A 16896-nucleotide genomic window follows, 5' to 3' on the forward strand; every position below is an offset into this window, starting at 1 on the left:
CTCTTGTTGGTAAGTTCAGCCCCCCATTCACTTGACTCAATTTAGACGCCCTTCGCCTTGCAGGTGCCTTCTGCCTGTTGCATGTTCCTGGCTGTGCCTCCCTGCTGGCGGCCGAGAGTCGCCCTGTGTTGACTGGGTCCCGCCGCAAATGCAAGCAAATGCTGTGCCGGAACTGCCCTGCAGAACAAACAACCCGCATGTTCTCGGTCCGTGCAACCTTTACTAACATCATCACCAACACACATAGCCCTTGGCCGGCCCGTTTGCAATTTTCTGCCTTTCCTCCCTCCTCCGAAAGACTGGTCGCTTGATTCGATACGCCTTTCCCACGAGACCAACTCGGGTACTTTATTACTCGATCTTTCCGCCGGTTGGTCTGCCCCGCAATCCTCCTCTTGTCCTAACGAAGGTCCGGTGCGCTGACCTATTTGTGCCCGACCCAGCCCTTTGGCGACGACGACGACGACGACGACGACGACACGAGAAACCTTCAACCGACCAACATCCCCCTCTCTTTGGAGGTCGCCCGTACTTGTTCGCTTGGCTCCCAGCTCAGGTACTCCGCTCGCTCTGCTAGGATACTCAGTCGCGACCACCCACGAGGCGGACTGCACGCTTCCCTCCCTTCCCTCGTCCGATTTCTCTCTCCCTCTCTCGACCTCGCAAGACCGACCAGACGAACCCCAGCAACTGATGAAGCTATCCATCCTGTTGTCGCAACCACTCTTTTTTGGCTTCTCCATCTGTTCTGACCTCACCGCGGAGTCAAGATGGTCAAGCTAGACTACGACCGTGATTACTATGCAGACCTCGAGCTGTCGGCGACGGCGGACGCTCTTGAGGTCAAGAAACAATTTAAAAAACTAGGTGAGTTTAGCTCCACCAACGTGACGCTTTGTGGCTAACGTCCGTATCAGCACTCAAATTCCACCCTGACCGTAACCCGGGCAAGGAGGACGAGGCAAAGGAAAAGTTCCTAGTCATCCAGACCGCCCACGAGATTCTAGCAGACCCCGCCACCAAATCCAAATTCGATGCCTACCGACAAAGGACGTCAAGGTACCACCCAGGTCCGTCTGGGGTCAGGGGAAACCCTTGGCAGTACACGGCGAACGAGGTTAACCAGAAGTATGGCGCTCCTCCGAGGCGGCCCAACATGCCGACGCGCCCGCCTGCGCCGACGGCAGCAGCGTCGGCAAAGCCCTGGGACTGGGTGAACAAAGCAAGATCCAAGGCGGATAATACGAGGCCGAATATGGAGGCGTGGGACCGCGCGAGGCCGCAGAGCAAACCGGCGCAGTCCGGCCCTACGACTGCTGCAGCCAGTGCGCGCCCGCCCAAGCCGCCTCCAAGGGAGCCAGCCACCCCACGGACCGCGTCGCAGGCCAGGCGCCAGGAGGCATCATTCGGGAGGAAACCGGGATATGCCCCGGGATCGCCCATGGGAGACGAGCCGCCGGTCAGGAACCAGCACTACAACACCAGCGCGAACGCTCCCCAAGCGAGCAAACCCCGGCCAGCATCTGCATACGTCGATCCGTTGAGTTCTCAGTTCGGCGACACATTCCTCGACAAACGCCAGCGCACGCCGTACGCCGCTAATGTCGGCGAGAAGACCAACCCATTCGAACCGCTCAATGTTAACCGCGCCAAGAGCATGAGAGATGGGGCAAGGAGGTTCCAGGACAGTGCCGAGGACACACCCCCGCCCCCGCCTCCTCGGCAACGGAGCGCGAGCACAGGCTCAGAAAACCTCAAGAGGACGGCGAACGAGAACCCAAGTCCCAGCGAGCCGAGCGCAAATCCTGGGTTCCAATATCAGTCTCGCGCAAGCGCCAGGTACAGCCCTCGGGGCCCGGACATGAGCTCGGCTCCCCCCACCGCCACCTTCCCAGGTCCCAATAGCTCTACCTCGTCTGTCAACAGCAGCGCGAACGGTAAGTCTCGCCGCGACTACCTGTAAATTTGAGATTTGCTAACCGTCCACTAGCAACGGTAAACGGTTATTCCTCTGACCAAACAAGGAATGGCAGCAAAGTGTATGAGTCTCCTTTTTCTATCAACCCTCGCAATCTCTACACGATTCACTCCGCCGGGTCAAGCCCCCAAACACCGCACTCGAGTGGCCGTGCTGGTGTGGGTTCGGCTCCCCTGAACAAGTTCGACTTTCCAGCTTACAAGTCTGGAAACAATGTCCGTCCGACTCCCAGTGGAGAGAGACCAAGTCCCGGCGCCAATGCCTTCGAAAGGACATTGCAAGCGCAGCTACAGCATCTTCTGCGCACAGCAGGGCCGCCGACACAGACTACGATGCCACCAAACAGGAATAAGTCCCAGACCAATCGGTATACTAACGGCGTCTACCCCAATAGCTTCTCGGTCCCCGCCGACGATCAGAACGCGGCGGCCCACCAGACCCGCTTCAACCGAAACAGTGCCGATAATATCAACACGCGGTTTGTAGCGGAGGAGAAGGGGGGTTCTAACTTCCAGTTTAGCGCGGGCGCGGCAGGGTCGGCAGACGATGGCTTTATCCGGGCGAAACAGCGCGCTCGAGCCGGGCAACAGTCTCCGTTGAGGAACGAGTTCACTGCGTCGGCGGAAGCGGTTAATGGTGCCCAACAGGCTGAAGCCGCGAAGAAGCAGGGCGACTTTGTCCCCGAGGAGTGGAAGGAGGCGTTCGGTCCTCATGTCTTTGTGCCTCCGCAACCCGGCAAGCCGTCGACTTCACCTACGCGACACGTACGACCGATTAAGAAACCGCGGCCGGTCCGGATGACTGCGGGTACAGCAGGGATGGTGGACGAGGAGGAGACTAGTGGGGAGGACAAGAGCAAAGCGACCGGCACACCATCCTCCGGGATTAACGGCACCAAGAGCCCGAATGCCATGGACATCGACACCCCGCCTCCCGAGCCCGCAGATGGGCAAGCCAACGTCCCCCGAGGCATAAGCGTCGAGCCCACAAAACCCGAGTGGCGGCCGGGCAACGGCACCACCACCGAGTCCAAACCCGGCACAGGGCTCAAAGCGCCCAAACTCACCCCCACCTCGGCCGGCTCCGAAGACGCCGAAGACTTCGGCCGCCCCGTGTTCCCCGAGTTCCGGAACGTCGAGCCCTTCGCTCCGCCGAAGCCCTCCGGCCTAGGCTCGTTCGCCGACCTCGGCAGCAACCTCCCGTTCCCAAGCCGGCCCTCGGCCAAAGTCCCGCTCGCCAACCAACCCCTCCACCCGCACCAAACAACCGAGAAGCCGGCAGCCAAACAGCTCGACATCCCCACCCCACCCTCGGCACCCCGCGCGCCGCAGAGCCTCTGCATACCGGGGGCCAAGGTCGGGGCGCCGGCGTGGCTGACGTACGTGCACGAGTTCGAGGCCTACATGGCGCTGTGGTTCGAGTTCAACCGGCGCGTGACGGACCACTTCGCCGCGCGCCAGCGCCAGAACGAGGGCAACGGCCTCGCCTGGCTGAATACCGTCGGCGACGGCGGCGTCGCCGAGTACCTCCGGGCCGTCGAGGTGGATAAGTACGTCCGGCAGAAGTGGATGGCGGCGTGCGAGGCGCATGAGCTGCACTTTAGGGAGTTTTTGGGGGTGAGGGAGAGGGTGTTGGCGGGGAATTAAGGTCGTTGCTGCTGAGTGGTTGTGGGAGGTGGAGGTACCCGGTTGGGGTTGGGTTGGGTACTTGGTTGGGGTTGGGTTGGGTGATGTGTTTGGCGGGAGGGAGGGAGAGAGGGGTGTTGACCGCGGAGTGGTGTTGATGATGGTCATGTTTTTATGTATTCGTATGCATGGTTTGCGTTTTCGTTGCCTTTCCTTTCTTTCTCCTTTTTTGGCCCTCCCTGTTTGTTGGCTCCGGTTTCCCCCTGGGCATGGCATGGCATCGTTAGGTATGTGCGTTGCGGGGCTTGGTGTACTGATGTTATGTATCTGATACCCGAAGATAATTGAGGTTGGGAGGCATCTCTGGCGTTTTTTTCCTGGGCGCGGCGACATAACCGCCTAGACATTGTAGGCTGGCGAGCCAAATCTCTTCTTTCTCTCTACGGGGGTGGGGGACAGGCCTTGTTGGATGGCGAGGCTTGGGGTATTTCCTTCCTCTCTACGAAGTACCTAGATCCTATCTCTTGTTTCCCCTCACTCACCTAGAGGCTTTGAATATGGAAGCATGGGTAACTCAGGGCATCTCTGTAGTGTAGTGCATGTAAATGTGATGCATGACCCCTGGCTATTTGTTTACGGTTCCGGTTGCCTATGACGCAGTTCTGGCAGCCATCAAGGTATGGCTATCAAGGTGCTAATGGCCATCGCGCCTCAATCACGAAACAAAGCGACCGCCCGTATGGATTTTGCTGTGCCTTAGCCGATTTGGCAGCTGACGTGAGTTTTCAGGGCTCAGTTGATTGTGAGAACGCGGTTGCCGAGTTTGGCTGATTTGTTTAGTAAGGTAATTCATCAATCGGGGTGTCATGTATGAACCCAACGAGGCGACTGGGATCTGAATTTGAGACGCTCATATCACGAGAAACAACTTAGAATGCCCGGGTTTAAAGTCATACAATGGCTTGCCGAGTCAGTCTATCTAGAGCGAGGCTTGTCAACAAAAGAAGAGAGCGTCTCCTGACGTGCATCTGAACTTATCAGATCCTACTATAACATATCTCTGTATCGCGATACCAACCCCTGTCGATGCGGTTCCCGCCTGCACCCCGCCAATCGGGTGGCCGACCCGCCTGCTGACTCTTGAGGCGCAAGCCGTGCCTGGCGAGGCAAGCACGAGATTTCGAGGACCTTTCTGGCACACCAGATCAGGTCTGATCGCAAAACCAACGCCTTTTCCCACCATCGCGCCTATAAATTTGTGCGGCGCTCTGGCATGCACCTGCGATCGTGAATGCGCCCAGCGCTATTTTCCTGCCGGAGATTGCGCATAACCCCAGGCAGCTCCCTCGCCGCAAACTTCACTAGAAAGAGTGCCAGATTTGGTACTTTCCCGTTCGCTGCAGCGCGATCCCCTGTGCCGCCGCTGTGCAACCGCACTAGCATCAGCTTTTCCAGCCCTTCTTCTCTCGCTGCCTCTTTCTATCCTACCTCATCCCCGCGCATCCAACTTGCCTCCTCGACTGCTTCCGCTCCATCTCCTGCGCCCGCTGTTCCCATCAGCGCCTCATCAGACTCGACCGGAACCATGAACGGCACAACAAATCCGGCCGCCCGCTCCAAGCGCAAGGAGCACCCGCATACCGTCGATGGCCGGTATCCCAAGCACCACCGCACGAATGGCGAGGTGGCCCCGGCTGCCGATAACACCCCCGACAACCAAGACGAGTTCGAGGGCGAGTTTGGGGGCGAGCTCGAAGAGTTCGAGGACGCGAGGTTGCCAGCCGTCCTCCCCACCGGTCCGGACACGGCCGAGTGGCAGGCTACGATTCAAAGAGTGGTCCGAAATGTGGTGTCCATCAGGTTCTGCCAGACCTGCTCTTTCGACACAGACCCGGCCTTGACAAGCGAGGCGACGGGTTTTGTCGTCGATGCCGAGAGAGGGTAGGTCGCGTGCCGTCGCATTTGTGCATCCTGCGCATGCAAGCTAATGGCAGTACAGATACATCCTGACGAACCGCCACGTTGTTGGCTCGGGTCCCTTCTGGGGTTACTGCATCTTCGACAACCACGAGGAGGTCGACGCATACCCGGTCTACCGCGACCCCGTCCACGACTTTGGTATTCTCAAGTTCGACCCCAAGGCGATTAAGTACATGCCCGTGGATGCGCTGCCGCTGCGGCCGGACCTCGCCAAGGTCGGTATCGAGATCCGCGTGGTCGGTAACGATGCCGGCGAGAAGCTCAGCATTCTTTCCGGTGTCATCAGCAGATTGGATCGCAACGCGCCGGAATATGGCGAGGGGTACAGCGACTTCAACACGTGCTACTACCAGGCCAGCGCAGCAGCCAGCGGTGGTAGTTCCGGTTCCCCGGTTGTGAACATGGATGGGTATGCTGTTGCGCTGCAGGCTGGCGGCAGAGCGGATGGTGCCGCAACCGACTACTTCCTGCCGCTCGACCGACCACTGCGGGCGCTGAAGTGCCTGCAAGAAGGGACCCCCATCACCCGTGGCGATATCCAGTGCCAGTTCGTGCTGAAGCCCTTCGACGAGTGCCGGAGGCTCGGCCTGACCCCGGAGTGGGAGGCCCAGATCCGCAAGGCGTTCCCCAAGGAAACCAACATGCTCGTTGCCGAGATTGTTCTTCCCGAAGGCCCGTCGCACAAAAACGCGGAGGAGGGCGACGTCCTGATCAAGGTGAACGGCGAGCTGCTCACCCAGTTCATCCGCCTAGACGACATCCTGGACTCGAGTGTTGGCGAGCCCGTCAACCTTCTGCTGCTCCGCGGCGGCGAGGAGGTCGAGGTGGAGATCAAGGTTGGTGACCTGCACGCCATCACCCCCGACCGCTTCGTCTCGGTGGCTGGCGGGAGCTTCCACAGCCTCTCGTATCAGCAGGCGCGTCTGTACGGCGTGGCCTGCAAGGGTGTCTATGTGTGCGAGGCTGGTGGGTCATTCCGGTTCGATAATGCCGAGAACGGATGGCTCATCCAGACGGTCGACCACAAGAAGACGCCCGACCTCGAGACGTTTATCGAAGTGATGAAGGCCATCCCTGACAAGTCTCGCGTGGTTGTCACATACAAGCACCTGCGCGACCTGCACACCCTCAACACGACCATCCTGCACATCGACCGGCATTGGTCCAAGAAGATGAAGCTGGCTGTCAGGAACGACGAGACCGGGCTGTGGGACTTCTCCAACCTCGCGGACCCCGTCCCGCCCGTTGCACCGATACCCAGGAAGGCGGACTTTATCCAGCTCGAGCACACGTCGCACCCCGCCGTGGCCGACCTGGTCCGCAGCTTCGTGCACGTTAGCTGCGTCATGCCTGTCAAGCTGGATGGCTTTCCCAAGAACCGCAAGTGGGGCATGGGCCTGGTCATCGACGCGGAGAAGGGCCTCGTGGTGATATCGAGGGCCATTGTCCCGTATGATCTTTGCGACATCACTGTGACAATCGCGGATTCCATCGTGGTCGAGGGCAAGCTCGTGTTCCTCCACCCCCTGCAAAACTATGCCATTATCCAGTACGACCCGAAGCTGGTCGACGCACCGGTCCTCAGCGCCAAGCTCAGCTCTGAGGAGATCACCCAAGGTGCCTCGACCTACTTCATCGGCTACAACCGGATCGGGCGCATTGTGCACGCGGCGACCACGGTCACCGAGATCTTTGCCGTGACCATACCGGCGAACTCGGGGGCGCCCAGGTACCGCGCCGTCAATGTGGACGCCATCACAGTCGACACGAGCCTTAGCGGGCAGTGCGGCAGCGGTGTCCTGGTTGCCCAGGACGGCACCGTCCAGGCGCTCTGGCTGACGTACCTCGGCGAGCGCAACCCGTCAACACACCGGGATGAGGAGTATCATCTCGGCCTCGCGACCCCGACGGTGCTGCCGGTTGTCGAGCAGATCCAGCGGGGCGTCGACCCCAAGCTCCGGATGCTCTCGGTCGAGTTCCGGGCCATCCAGATGTCGCAGGCGCGGTTGATGGGCGTGTCGGAGGAGTGGATCCAGAAGGTGTCGGTCGCCAACACGGCGCACCACCAGCTCTTCATGGTGACCAAGCGCACGTTCGAGCGCAACGAGCAGGAAGACGCGGCGGCGCTCCTCGAGGGCGACGTGGTGCTGTCGCTGAACGGCAAGATCATCACCAAGATCTCGGACCTCGACGTCATGTACTCGCACGACCAGCTCGACGCCGTCCTCGTGCGCAACTGCGAGGAGCTGAGCCTGAAGCTGGACACGGTGGCGGCCGACGACGTCGAGACGACGCGGGCCGTCTCCTTCTGCGGCGCCATCTTCCACGCGCCCCACCACGCCGTGCGCCAGCAGATCAGCAAGCTGTTCAGCGAGGTCTACGTCTCGGCCCGCACCCGCGGCTCCCCCTCGTACCAGTACGGCCTCGCGCCCACCAACTTCATCACCCACGTCAACGGCAAGCCCACGCATGATCTGGAGGCGTTCCTGGCCGAGGTTATCAAGATCCCGGATAATACCTGTAAGTTTTGTTCCCCGTTTTTCCGTCGTCTGACCGGTGACGCGGGTTTGGTGGTTAGTTGCTGACAAGCATGGTTACAATAGACTTCCGGCTCAGGGCCATGTCGTTCGACAGCGTGCCGTGGGTGGTCACGATGAAGAAGAACGACCACTACTTCCCGACCATGGAGCTGATCAAGGACCCCAAGGAGGAGTGCGGTTGGAGGCGCATCACCTACGAGGGCGGCAAGGTGATCCAGGGCGAGGGCCCCGACGGCGTGGTCGGGTCGGCCGGGGAGAACACAGATATGGATGTGGATGTGGACGCGGACGTGGACGTGTGCGGTTTAGTGTATTAATATTACTACGGCTCTCGGGAGTGTGTCAGCGCTGGCAAGCTGAATTAACTGACTCGGACGGACGGCTGGGACGACGAGGACGGGTATTGGCGTCCGAGGACGGTCACAAAAGACCAAATAAAGAAATCAATACCTGGTTGGCTGGTAATGGCTGGTAATGGCTGGTAATATTACCGTATTCGTGCGCAATTTCATGGCCTCGTCAATTGAAGCCCCATCGCCAATCAGAGGGTCGCAGCGACGCCGGCAGTGAAACACAGAGATGCCAAGCAGCCAGTCTCGATTCCGCACGTCACTCACACACACCTGGGAGACCCGTCGATGGCTTCTGCGGCCTGGGGCCAGCCGACCTTCCTGACCGCCTCTGCCACGAGACTCGCGCCTTGGCAGTTGGTTCTGGAGATTTCCAAGTTTGTTTCCTTGAGCATCTCGGGATTTCTCTCGCCACCTTGTTTTTTTTTTTTTTTTTTTTTTGCTTATCGACAGACCGTCTCCAAGTCCAAGTCGGCCCAACTAAATCCAGTGCCCTGTGCCCCTCGTCTGTTCCCACTCCATACAGCACCACACCCCCCTGCCACCATTACCGAGTCCCCGCTGTAATTTTTGGGAACCCCTCCGACTCGGCGCCCGCAAGGTTCCATCCAGATTCCAGGGTTCCTCCATCTCGAAGATCTCGAACTCTCCAAGGCCAGAGTTGACCAGACCAGCACCACACGAGACGGGGACCCAGAAAGCAATTGCCAATTGTTTAGGGAGCGGGTCCACGGGAACATCCAACAAAACAGACGGAAGCCCGCCACCCACAGTAACCCACCCGTGGACCTTGGGTAACTACCTACCTACCCTACCTATATTCGGACGGTAGACTGTATACCCGCAGGTTGCCATGTCTGTCCCTCCGACCCCGACTACGGACAAGGGCCCGGGCACCAGGGAAGCCTTCATCCCGCTCGTCTCCGTCGTCGACTTCCACCATGCGCGTGGGCCCGAGGTGGAGAGATGGTTCGGCGTCGAAGAGGGTCGTGACCCAGCCGCCGAATACGACTGGACCCTGTTGCCTTTCATGGCCCTGAGCGACGGTGCCCACGCGTGAGTCCTACTATTGCAGAAGCACCTAGATCACATTCTGGGTGCTATGATATCACTCGCCATATGTCTAACGTGAACCCACAACCTCCAGACTAACCGAGGACTTCTCCTACTTCACCCTCCTCCGCCCCGCCACCGACTCGGCCCCCGCGACCTCGCTCTTCGGCATCTCGTGCACCCGCCAGATGGACGCCTCCCAGCTGCTCAACCGGCCCGCCGAGGTGACCCGCTCGACCGTGCAGAAGGCCGTCGTGGTCATCGCCGACAGCCCCCAGCACTTCGGCATGCTGCGCGAGCGCCTCAGCGTCGTCACCAAGGCCTGGTTCGTCCAGCGCGAGTTCACCGACGTCGAGATCCTGCGCCGCTTCCAGGAGAGCCTCGCCGACGAGAAGGCCCGCGGCCTGCTGCACGAGGACGAGGACCGCGACCAGTACCTCGGCCTGAGCCTGCGCGAGCTGGTGCGCGAGTTCCGCTGGCAGACCCTGGTCCTGCTCAAGTGCTGCCTGCTGCAGCCAAAGGTAACGAACCACTTTCCGGGCCGGCACGCCATGTGTGTGTTGTGACGTGTGTGTGGTTGCGGGTTGCTGATCGATGGCCCCTGCGCCGCCGCAGATGCTCTTCTTCGGCACGCGCTGCGAGCGCCTGTGTCTGACCCAGTTCTCCCTCATCTCCTTGATACCCCGCCTCCTCCACAACCTACAGGACTCGGCAGGGCCAGAGCTGGATAACTACGAGAAGAGCCTGACAACGCCGACGAGCCTGAGGACGAGTGACCGGAATTCTCTGCTGACCTATATGGGGCTGCCGTTGCAAATATTTGGCAAGGTATGCGGGTTACCCTCATAAACAAATGCCCCTGGGATCCGTACGAGGTTCGTTTAGCACCTTTTACTCACACGCGCACCAGGGAAGTCTGTTCGGCCCCTACACCCCGCTTCAGCAGCTCGACATCCTCGCCGACTTCGGCACCAAGTCCTACATCGTCGGCAGCACCAACTCGCTCCTCCTGCAGCAAAAGGACCGGTACAGCGACATCCTGATCAACCTGGACGAGGACACCATCAACGTGACATCTCCCTCCCTAAAAGCCGCTCTGCAGCTCTCTACCCCCGATCGCCGCTGGATCGATTTCATCACGCAAAACGTCAACGACACGTGGGACGACGCCAACCCGTCCCGCCCCAAGACCATGGGTTACGTCGGCAGCGAGGAGTTCATCCGCGTGCAGTTTGAGGAATACCTGCTATCGCTCATCTCCTCGGTGAAGTACCGCGCCCACCTCGCCCGCCACGCCCACAACCCGCGCATGCTCCTCCCGGACATCGACGGCGACCCCTCGGCCGACTTCGCCCCGGACTTCGTCGACGCGTGGGCCCGCACCGAGAACTTCCGCCTCTGGAACGCCCATACCGACTCGCACCTGTTCGACGTCGTCGAGCCCAAGCACCCGTGCGCCGGCGGCCTGACCATCGACGACATCCAGCGCCGCATCACTCAGCAGGTCCAGGATTTGCACTGGGATGAGCGCTTCGCCCAGGGGCGCGAGGTGCTCGGCCGGAACCTGGCCGCCGGCAGGGAAAAGGCGAGCACCCTGTTCGGGAAGCTATACTCCGACATGGAAGCACTACGGGAGGCACAGCGGAGGCGAAACGAGGAGGCACGACAACAGCAACACCAAAACCAACCATCCCAACCGAGCACGACCGCACCTACCACCGGTAGCCACCCACAGAACGGAGAAAAGAACGGAACCGGCGCAGCCGCCGCGCCAGCTCAACACACCATGCAAGCCGTCGGCAGCAAAGCCGGTGCCTTCGTCAACAGCTGGGCCGCCTGGGCCGGCGAGAAGCGCCGCGCCGCCTGGGGAGGCGGAGGTGGCGGCAGCAGCGCCCGCTCCACTACCGACAACAACACCACCCCCGCTACTTCGACCGTGTCCTCCCCGCGCCACAGCACCAGCGGATGGAGCGCCGCGTGGGGGCGGGGCAGCAGTTCCAACTCTAGTAGCAACAACACCACGACCAGGAATCGAGGCGGAGGCGGAGGCGGGGGCGGGTATGACGCGCTCCCGTCGGCTCGCGGCGGCGGGGTAAAGTCGTCGGTCGTTGGCGCCGACTCGGAATCGGAGTCGGAGTCGGTCTTGTCCGGGGCGGGGTCGGTGTCGGGACACCGTGCGGCGGGGCGCGGGCTGTTGGACCGCAGGCGGGGGAGCGTGGTGGGGTCGGTTAGTGGGGAGTCGGAGTCCGTGTTCTCGTCGCCTGGGAAGGGCGGGCGGCGGTCGGTTGAGAGGGGGTTGGATGCCGTTTCCTCGGTGGGTGGTGTGGGCGGCGGTGTGAAGACGAATGGGGCGGCTACTCCTATTCCAGCCCCGGCTCCGGCTCCGGTTACTTCACCCATCCCCGCCCCGCCTCCCGCTCCCATCCCAACACCACCACCACCACAAACAACACAACCCGCCACCGGAGAAGATGAACCCACCGCAACCAACCTCCCCCTACGACCAAAGAAACAGCCGCCGGCGGACAACACGGATGACGAGGACGACGACACAGACGACGACGACCAACAACAAACGACACCGGGGATCGCGCGCAAGCCGGCCCCGCTACCACAGCCCGAACCGGAGTCGGACTCGGAATCCGACCCGGAACCGTCCCCGCCCTTGCTGCCGCCTAATCCGGCGGCTGCTGAGGCGGCGGAGGTGAAGGGGGCGTGGGGGAGGTGATGATCGGGGGGGGGGGATGTATCCAGGGCTGGGTATCAGGGGGTAGTGGTGATGATGTGATGAACTAGTTGGTTGGCTGGGTGGGTGGTTGTTTGTTGGATGGCGGCCCGAGGTGGCTGAGGAGCACAGCACAGCACAGCAGGGCACAGCAAGGCGGGTAGGGAGGGGCATAGTAGGGTCTGGCAACAAACAGCTTGGGCGATGTGACGACGGGTAGAAATACGGATTGGGTGGCGAATGGTGTTGGGTTTCGTTGGGGTGGAACTCCTCCCTCTCCCCTTCCCTCCTCCCGGGGGGTGGGATTGGAGAGGTGAGGGTCAAAATAACCATGTGGTACGGATAGTAGTGGGTCGGTTGTTTGGGCCCATCAGATACCGCCAGAGCGGCATATCAGAGCGGTATGAGCACTGATGGAGGTTTGAATTACAGGATATGAGTGTAACGAAGATACCAGACTTGCCGTAAAATCCAAAAGGGTGGGTGGGAAAGGATGCAAATAATAGACAGGTTTTCGCTTCCTTCTGACTTGGACTCTGTCAGTCTTTGAATTGAGTCTCCGAGGCCACAACCATTCAAGCTCACCTGAGAAACACAACACCCCCGAGTTAACCAGATGTCCATTGTACCGTAGGTCAGCTGGGTAAAGATCATGAATTGAAATACCAAGCTAATCACCAGAGACACGATTTAATTCGTCCAGGCGACTACGCGAGCAAGCAGCAAGCCAGGGTCCTCCAAATAGTAGACAACGAGTTCATAATTATGCACGTCAATATAATCCAACCAAGCCCGAGCGAACCGATCGTCTCCCCCCCGCGAACCACTACCCAGCTGGTTTACCCCCCACGCCCCTTGTATATAACCATCATCTTGACGTCTCGTCCAACGCGCGTGATCACGACCCCTTCCCAGGACTCCCCCTCTCGCCCGATATAGTCAAACTCACGCCCCGACAAGCAAGCAACCCCAGCGGCGGAACCGTTTCTGCCGCCGCTCCGCGCCACCCCAAAACGTTTTCTTCTTAACCTCAGTCTGGGACACGGAGCAAAAAGGAGACAGCCTCCCCGTCTTCCAAACGCCGATCGAAGCAAAACGGCAATTATCAGCGACAACCTCGGCCGTGTCCCGCCGTAACGGTCTTAGTGTATTTTGCGATTTCATTCTTGGCCCTGGACATTTCGGCTCGAGGTTCATTGGGCGAGATACTGCTGCTGGTCCTCCATCTGTCCGACGCTGGCGGCCTCGACGTTGTGGTAGTCGAGAATCTCCGAGTACCTGTTTACGACGAGTTAGCCGGTTGATCTGAGAAAGAGGAGAACAGCCCTCTCAGACTCACATCATGATCTTCCATGTGTCAACGGGCAGGTCGGCGTCGTTGAAGCTCCAATCGAACTTCTCCTCGGCAGTGGGTTCATCGGTGGGGTCGTGGTAGGGCGCCAGGTACTCGTGGGCGAGGGCCTCGGTCGCTGTTATCCGCTTCTTGGGGTCGAAGACGAGCATGCGCTCAAGGAGGTCGATAGCTAGAATGGGTCAGATAAATTCTCCAACAATGGGCAGAATGAGGGCAACGACGTACCCGTAGCGTCGGCGTTCTTGAACTTGTTCTTGAGGGGTTGCCTCTCGCGGTGAGGGAGCGACTTGACGAATCGTAGGGTCTGATTCCCGGGTCAGCATTTGTCCCAGCACACTCTCTCCACCGACGGGGTCACGCACATTCTCGCTCGCAATGGTGTTGATGACATCGTCTGGTGGCGTGCCGAGGAGCTCGGTGATGATGGAAAACTGGTTGACGTGGTCCTTGCCGGGGAAGAGCGGCTTGCCCTCGAGCATCTCGGCGAAGATGCAGCCTGCGCTCCAAATGTCGACTTCGACGTCGTACTTTTGCCAGGTGAGCATGATCTCGGGGGCGCGGTAGTATCTCGTAGATACGTAGCCGGTCATCTGGGGATCCTGGATGCGGGCCAGGCCAAAGTCGCAGATCTTCAGGTCGCAGTTCTCGTTGACCAGAATGTTGCTAGGCTTCAGATCTCTGTGAACGACGCCGGCGGAGTGGACATATTTCAAACCGCGCTAGAAACCGTTAGCTCGGGACCCGGCAGCGCGCATCCAGCCCGAGACTCACCATGATCTGGTAGAGGAAGTACTGAATAAACTGCTTCTCCAGGGGCCTCGAAGTGAGCAGCCTGTGGAGGTCGGTGCCCAGGAGCTCTGTGACGAAGTAGCTGGGGGAGGTTAGCGCGACTTCGCCGACACGTTACCGGGCTGGCGACCTACATATCCTCGAGCGGGGAGATGAAGATGTCGCTGAGCGAGATGACCTGCAAAAAGAGTGTCAATTGCTGTGGTGGCGGTGGGCCGGGGAGCTGTTGGGGGAACCGACATTCTCATGCTTGAGGTGCTTGAGCAACTTCAACTCACGGTACGTCCTCTTCGCGAGCACGGGAGTGCTGAAGGGCTTCATGATCTTCTTGATGGCGACATTCTGGCTGGTAAGCTGGTCTTTCGCGGAGCTGGAAAGGAGGCGCTCGTCAGCATTCCCATGCCGTTTTATTTTATTTACTTGTTGTATTTTTTCCCCGGGGAGGATACCAATACGTACCAAACCAAACCAAACGCTCCCATGCCAACCGGCTGGAGGTCGGAATATCTAGTGGAAATCAGCCAACCCGATTTCCCAGTTCACAATTTCGTATCGTACCTCGAGGTGATCTCGAAGGTAGTCCCAAAGATCTGGGCGCGCACGAATTCAGCCATGGCGGGCGATGTGGGATTGTTTTGCTGTGCGTGTTTCAAGATCGCCGATGACGATGCGGAGGTGCGGGGCAATGCTCGTTGCGGTGGGGCAGTCGTCGGGTGGGAAGGTGAGATAGATTTCGGTGCGTGCGCGTGTTGAGCCGGTGCTCGGGTGTGAAGCGATCGTGATGCGTGGACGGGGCGTTGCAGGAGAGGCGGAACAGCAAAGGGTTAGGATAGCAAGCTCGAGATTTCGCCGAGTGCTCGATTAACTTCCCAAGGGGGCTTCGGTGGTGGGGAGATCGAGGGTGATCGGAGTAACAGCGGGGCCGGATGCTTCAGAACCGGGTCCTGGAGGCGAAATGACAAAGTTTAGCTCAGGCTCCCAAAAACGGGGGGCTGCGCTGGGGTTGCACTGGAGACAACGGAATAGCGCCCGTGTCAGAGGTGTGCGTGTGCGCTGCGGGTAATTGGTGAGTTGGGGGGATGCAAACGCTTACGCTTGATGTTGGAGCTGTCGTTGAGAACAATTCTCAAGGGTTGTCGGGTCGCCGCGTCTTAATTGCGCTTTCGGCTGCAGTGCCATGCAGCGGGCTTTACCCGCGCGTGCTGGAACGGAAAGCACAAGTCGACGATCGCGGCTGCGACAAGCGGGGGAGATTGAACCGGCAGGCAGACACCCGCTTTCGGGGCTTCGTTTCGGCCTCCGCTTCTTTTCTGTTTAGTTGTCTCTACAACAACCCCTCGAGCCAATCTCGAACGTGGCGGGTCTGAGAGGGCAAATTGGATGGTTTTGCGCTCTATCCGCGTCGCGAGACTCGAATCGATTGGTGCGCTGCGCAAAGCTTTCGCGGTAGTCAGAGCCAGCTGTCCCTGTGCTGTTGCGTAGCGGCTCGGGCTATTGGCAAGCACTTACACAGTACACAGCACGTCGGGTGTGTGTGCGGCCACACACTGCCGAGTCAAGTCGAGCTTGTCAAGTCAGGGATGTCAAGTCGAGGAAGGTCAAGCGCAGGTCGATGGGCTACGTGTCGAAGCGTGGAGTGCGGTGGGAGGGAAAGAGGAGGAAGACGAGGAGGGGCTGGCATTAGCAATTATTATAATGTCTGCTCAGGAGCAGGTGGGCAGAGAGGCAGTTCAAGTATTCCAAGCAGCTACCTCGAGCTGGGATGGCGCGGTTGGCATGACGGGGTCCAGAATGCGACGCGGGGCCGGTTTATGGAACAGGATGTCACAGACCCTTCGAAGTTCCATGGCACTCCCGCTTTCCCGTCCCTCCCGAGCATCCAATCCGGCCCACGACAGGCTGGACATGTACGGAATATGTACTCCAACGGTGCATTGCGCGCACTGCAGCACAAAGGGCCCCCTGGTTGCTATCTCGGCGCTACCCGTTCGTGGTTCGGCCACGCATCTCTTGGAACACAGCGCATCAGGTCTGTCCTTGCTCGGATGGGTTCCAACTGGATGAATTCCCTTTCATGTTTGGATCTGGACCTGCAACGATACCGCTCATGTCTAGGTATGTGCCCTCCAACCATTTAAAAAGTCTTCTATACGCCTCGCCCATATTTGTACTGAGATGCTGGTATTCGTTGTGAAGCTATACCCAGTACTTTGTACTGGAAAAGTAAAAAGAAAAAAAACGTGTTTGATCCTGGGCACCCCTGCTGCGGTTGATGCCCCAGGGCCCCGCAGCAAGCGTCGGGGCCCTTGCCGACCGTTCTCATTGGGCCGGAGGCTGTCTGCTCGAGGCTCGAAGCCATGACGTCGTCGGAGCGCTTGGTGGGGGCATCCAACTCGGCCGCAGCGCCGGCCAATCGCCCATCGCGAATCTCGATGACCTTCCCCACCTAGTCCGCTCTCGGTTCTCAACTGCTGGTGGGGAGAACTGAAGAGAATGGTTGTT

The 16896-nt window shown here is 59.6% G+C and overlaps 5 protein-coding genes across 5 annotated transcripts; 4 read left to right on the top strand and 1 right to left on the bottom strand.

The window, feature by feature from the left end:
• Window positions 1-770: 770 nt before the first annotated feature.
• Window positions 771-3624, top strand: B0H64DRAFT_326084 (uncharacterized protein; the record flags this gene model as incomplete). The annotated part of the gene is made up of 3 exons (XM_062800723.1): window positions 771-867; window positions 918-1941; window positions 1971-3624. The coding sequence occupies 3 exons, from the start codon at window positions 771-773 to the stop codon at window positions 3622-3624; spliced, it is 2775 nt and encodes a 924-aa protein (XP_062657424.1).
• A 1009-nt stretch (window positions 3625-4633) lies between these two features.
• B0H64DRAFT_175176 (trypsin-like cysteine/serine peptidase domain-containing protein) lies at window positions 4634-8367 on the top strand. Its single transcript, XM_062798832.1, has 2 exons — window positions 4634-5544; window positions 5603-8367. The coding sequence occupies exons 1-2, from the start codon at window positions 4895-4897 to the stop codon at window positions 8166-8168; spliced, it is 3216 nt and encodes a 1071-aa protein (XP_062657425.1). The 5' UTR covers window positions 4634-4894; the 3' UTR covers window positions 8169-8367.
• B0H64DRAFT_399021 (uncharacterized protein) lies at window positions 8081-8660 on the top strand. The gene has a single exon (XM_062803994.1). It carries the CDS (start codon window positions 8174-8176, stop codon window positions 8438-8440), a length of 267 nt encoding a protein of 88 aa, XP_062657426.1. The 5' UTR covers window positions 8081-8173; the 3' UTR covers window positions 8441-8660.
• Window positions 8661-9232: 572 nt separating this feature from the next.
• Window positions 9233-12267, top strand: B0H64DRAFT_175186 (transport protein Avl9-domain-containing protein). Its single transcript, XM_062798833.1, has 4 exons — window positions 9233-9529; window positions 9621-10047; window positions 10142-10354; window positions 10437-12267. Exons 1-4 carry the CDS (start codon window positions 9327-9329, stop codon window positions 12252-12254), a joined length of 2661 nt encoding a protein of 886 aa, XP_062657427.1. The 5' UTR covers window positions 9233-9326; the 3' UTR covers window positions 12255-12267.
• A 1177-nt stretch (window positions 12268-13444) lies between these two features.
• B0H64DRAFT_418003 (mitogen-activated protein kinase HOG1) lies at window positions 13445-15008 on the bottom strand (the record flags this gene model as incomplete). Its single annotated transcript, XM_062805283.1, has 9 exons — window positions 13445-13529; window positions 13591-13774; window positions 13831-13909; window positions 13968-14324; window positions 14377-14476; window positions 14529-14572; window positions 14635-14764; window positions 14854-14901; window positions 14953-15008. 9 exons carry the CDS (start codon window positions 15006-15008, stop codon window positions 13445-13447), a joined length of 1083 nt encoding a protein of 360 aa, XP_062657428.1.
• Window positions 15009-16896: the final 1888 nt, after the last annotated feature.

This window comes from Chaetomium fimeti (assembly GCF_033439085.1).
Source record: "Chaetomium fimeti strain CBS 168.71 chromosome Unknown B0H64scaffold_5, whole genome shotgun sequence".
Taxonomy (NCBI): domain Eukaryota; kingdom Fungi; phylum Ascomycota; class Sordariomycetes; order Sordariales; family Chaetomiaceae; genus Chaetomium; species Chaetomium fimeti.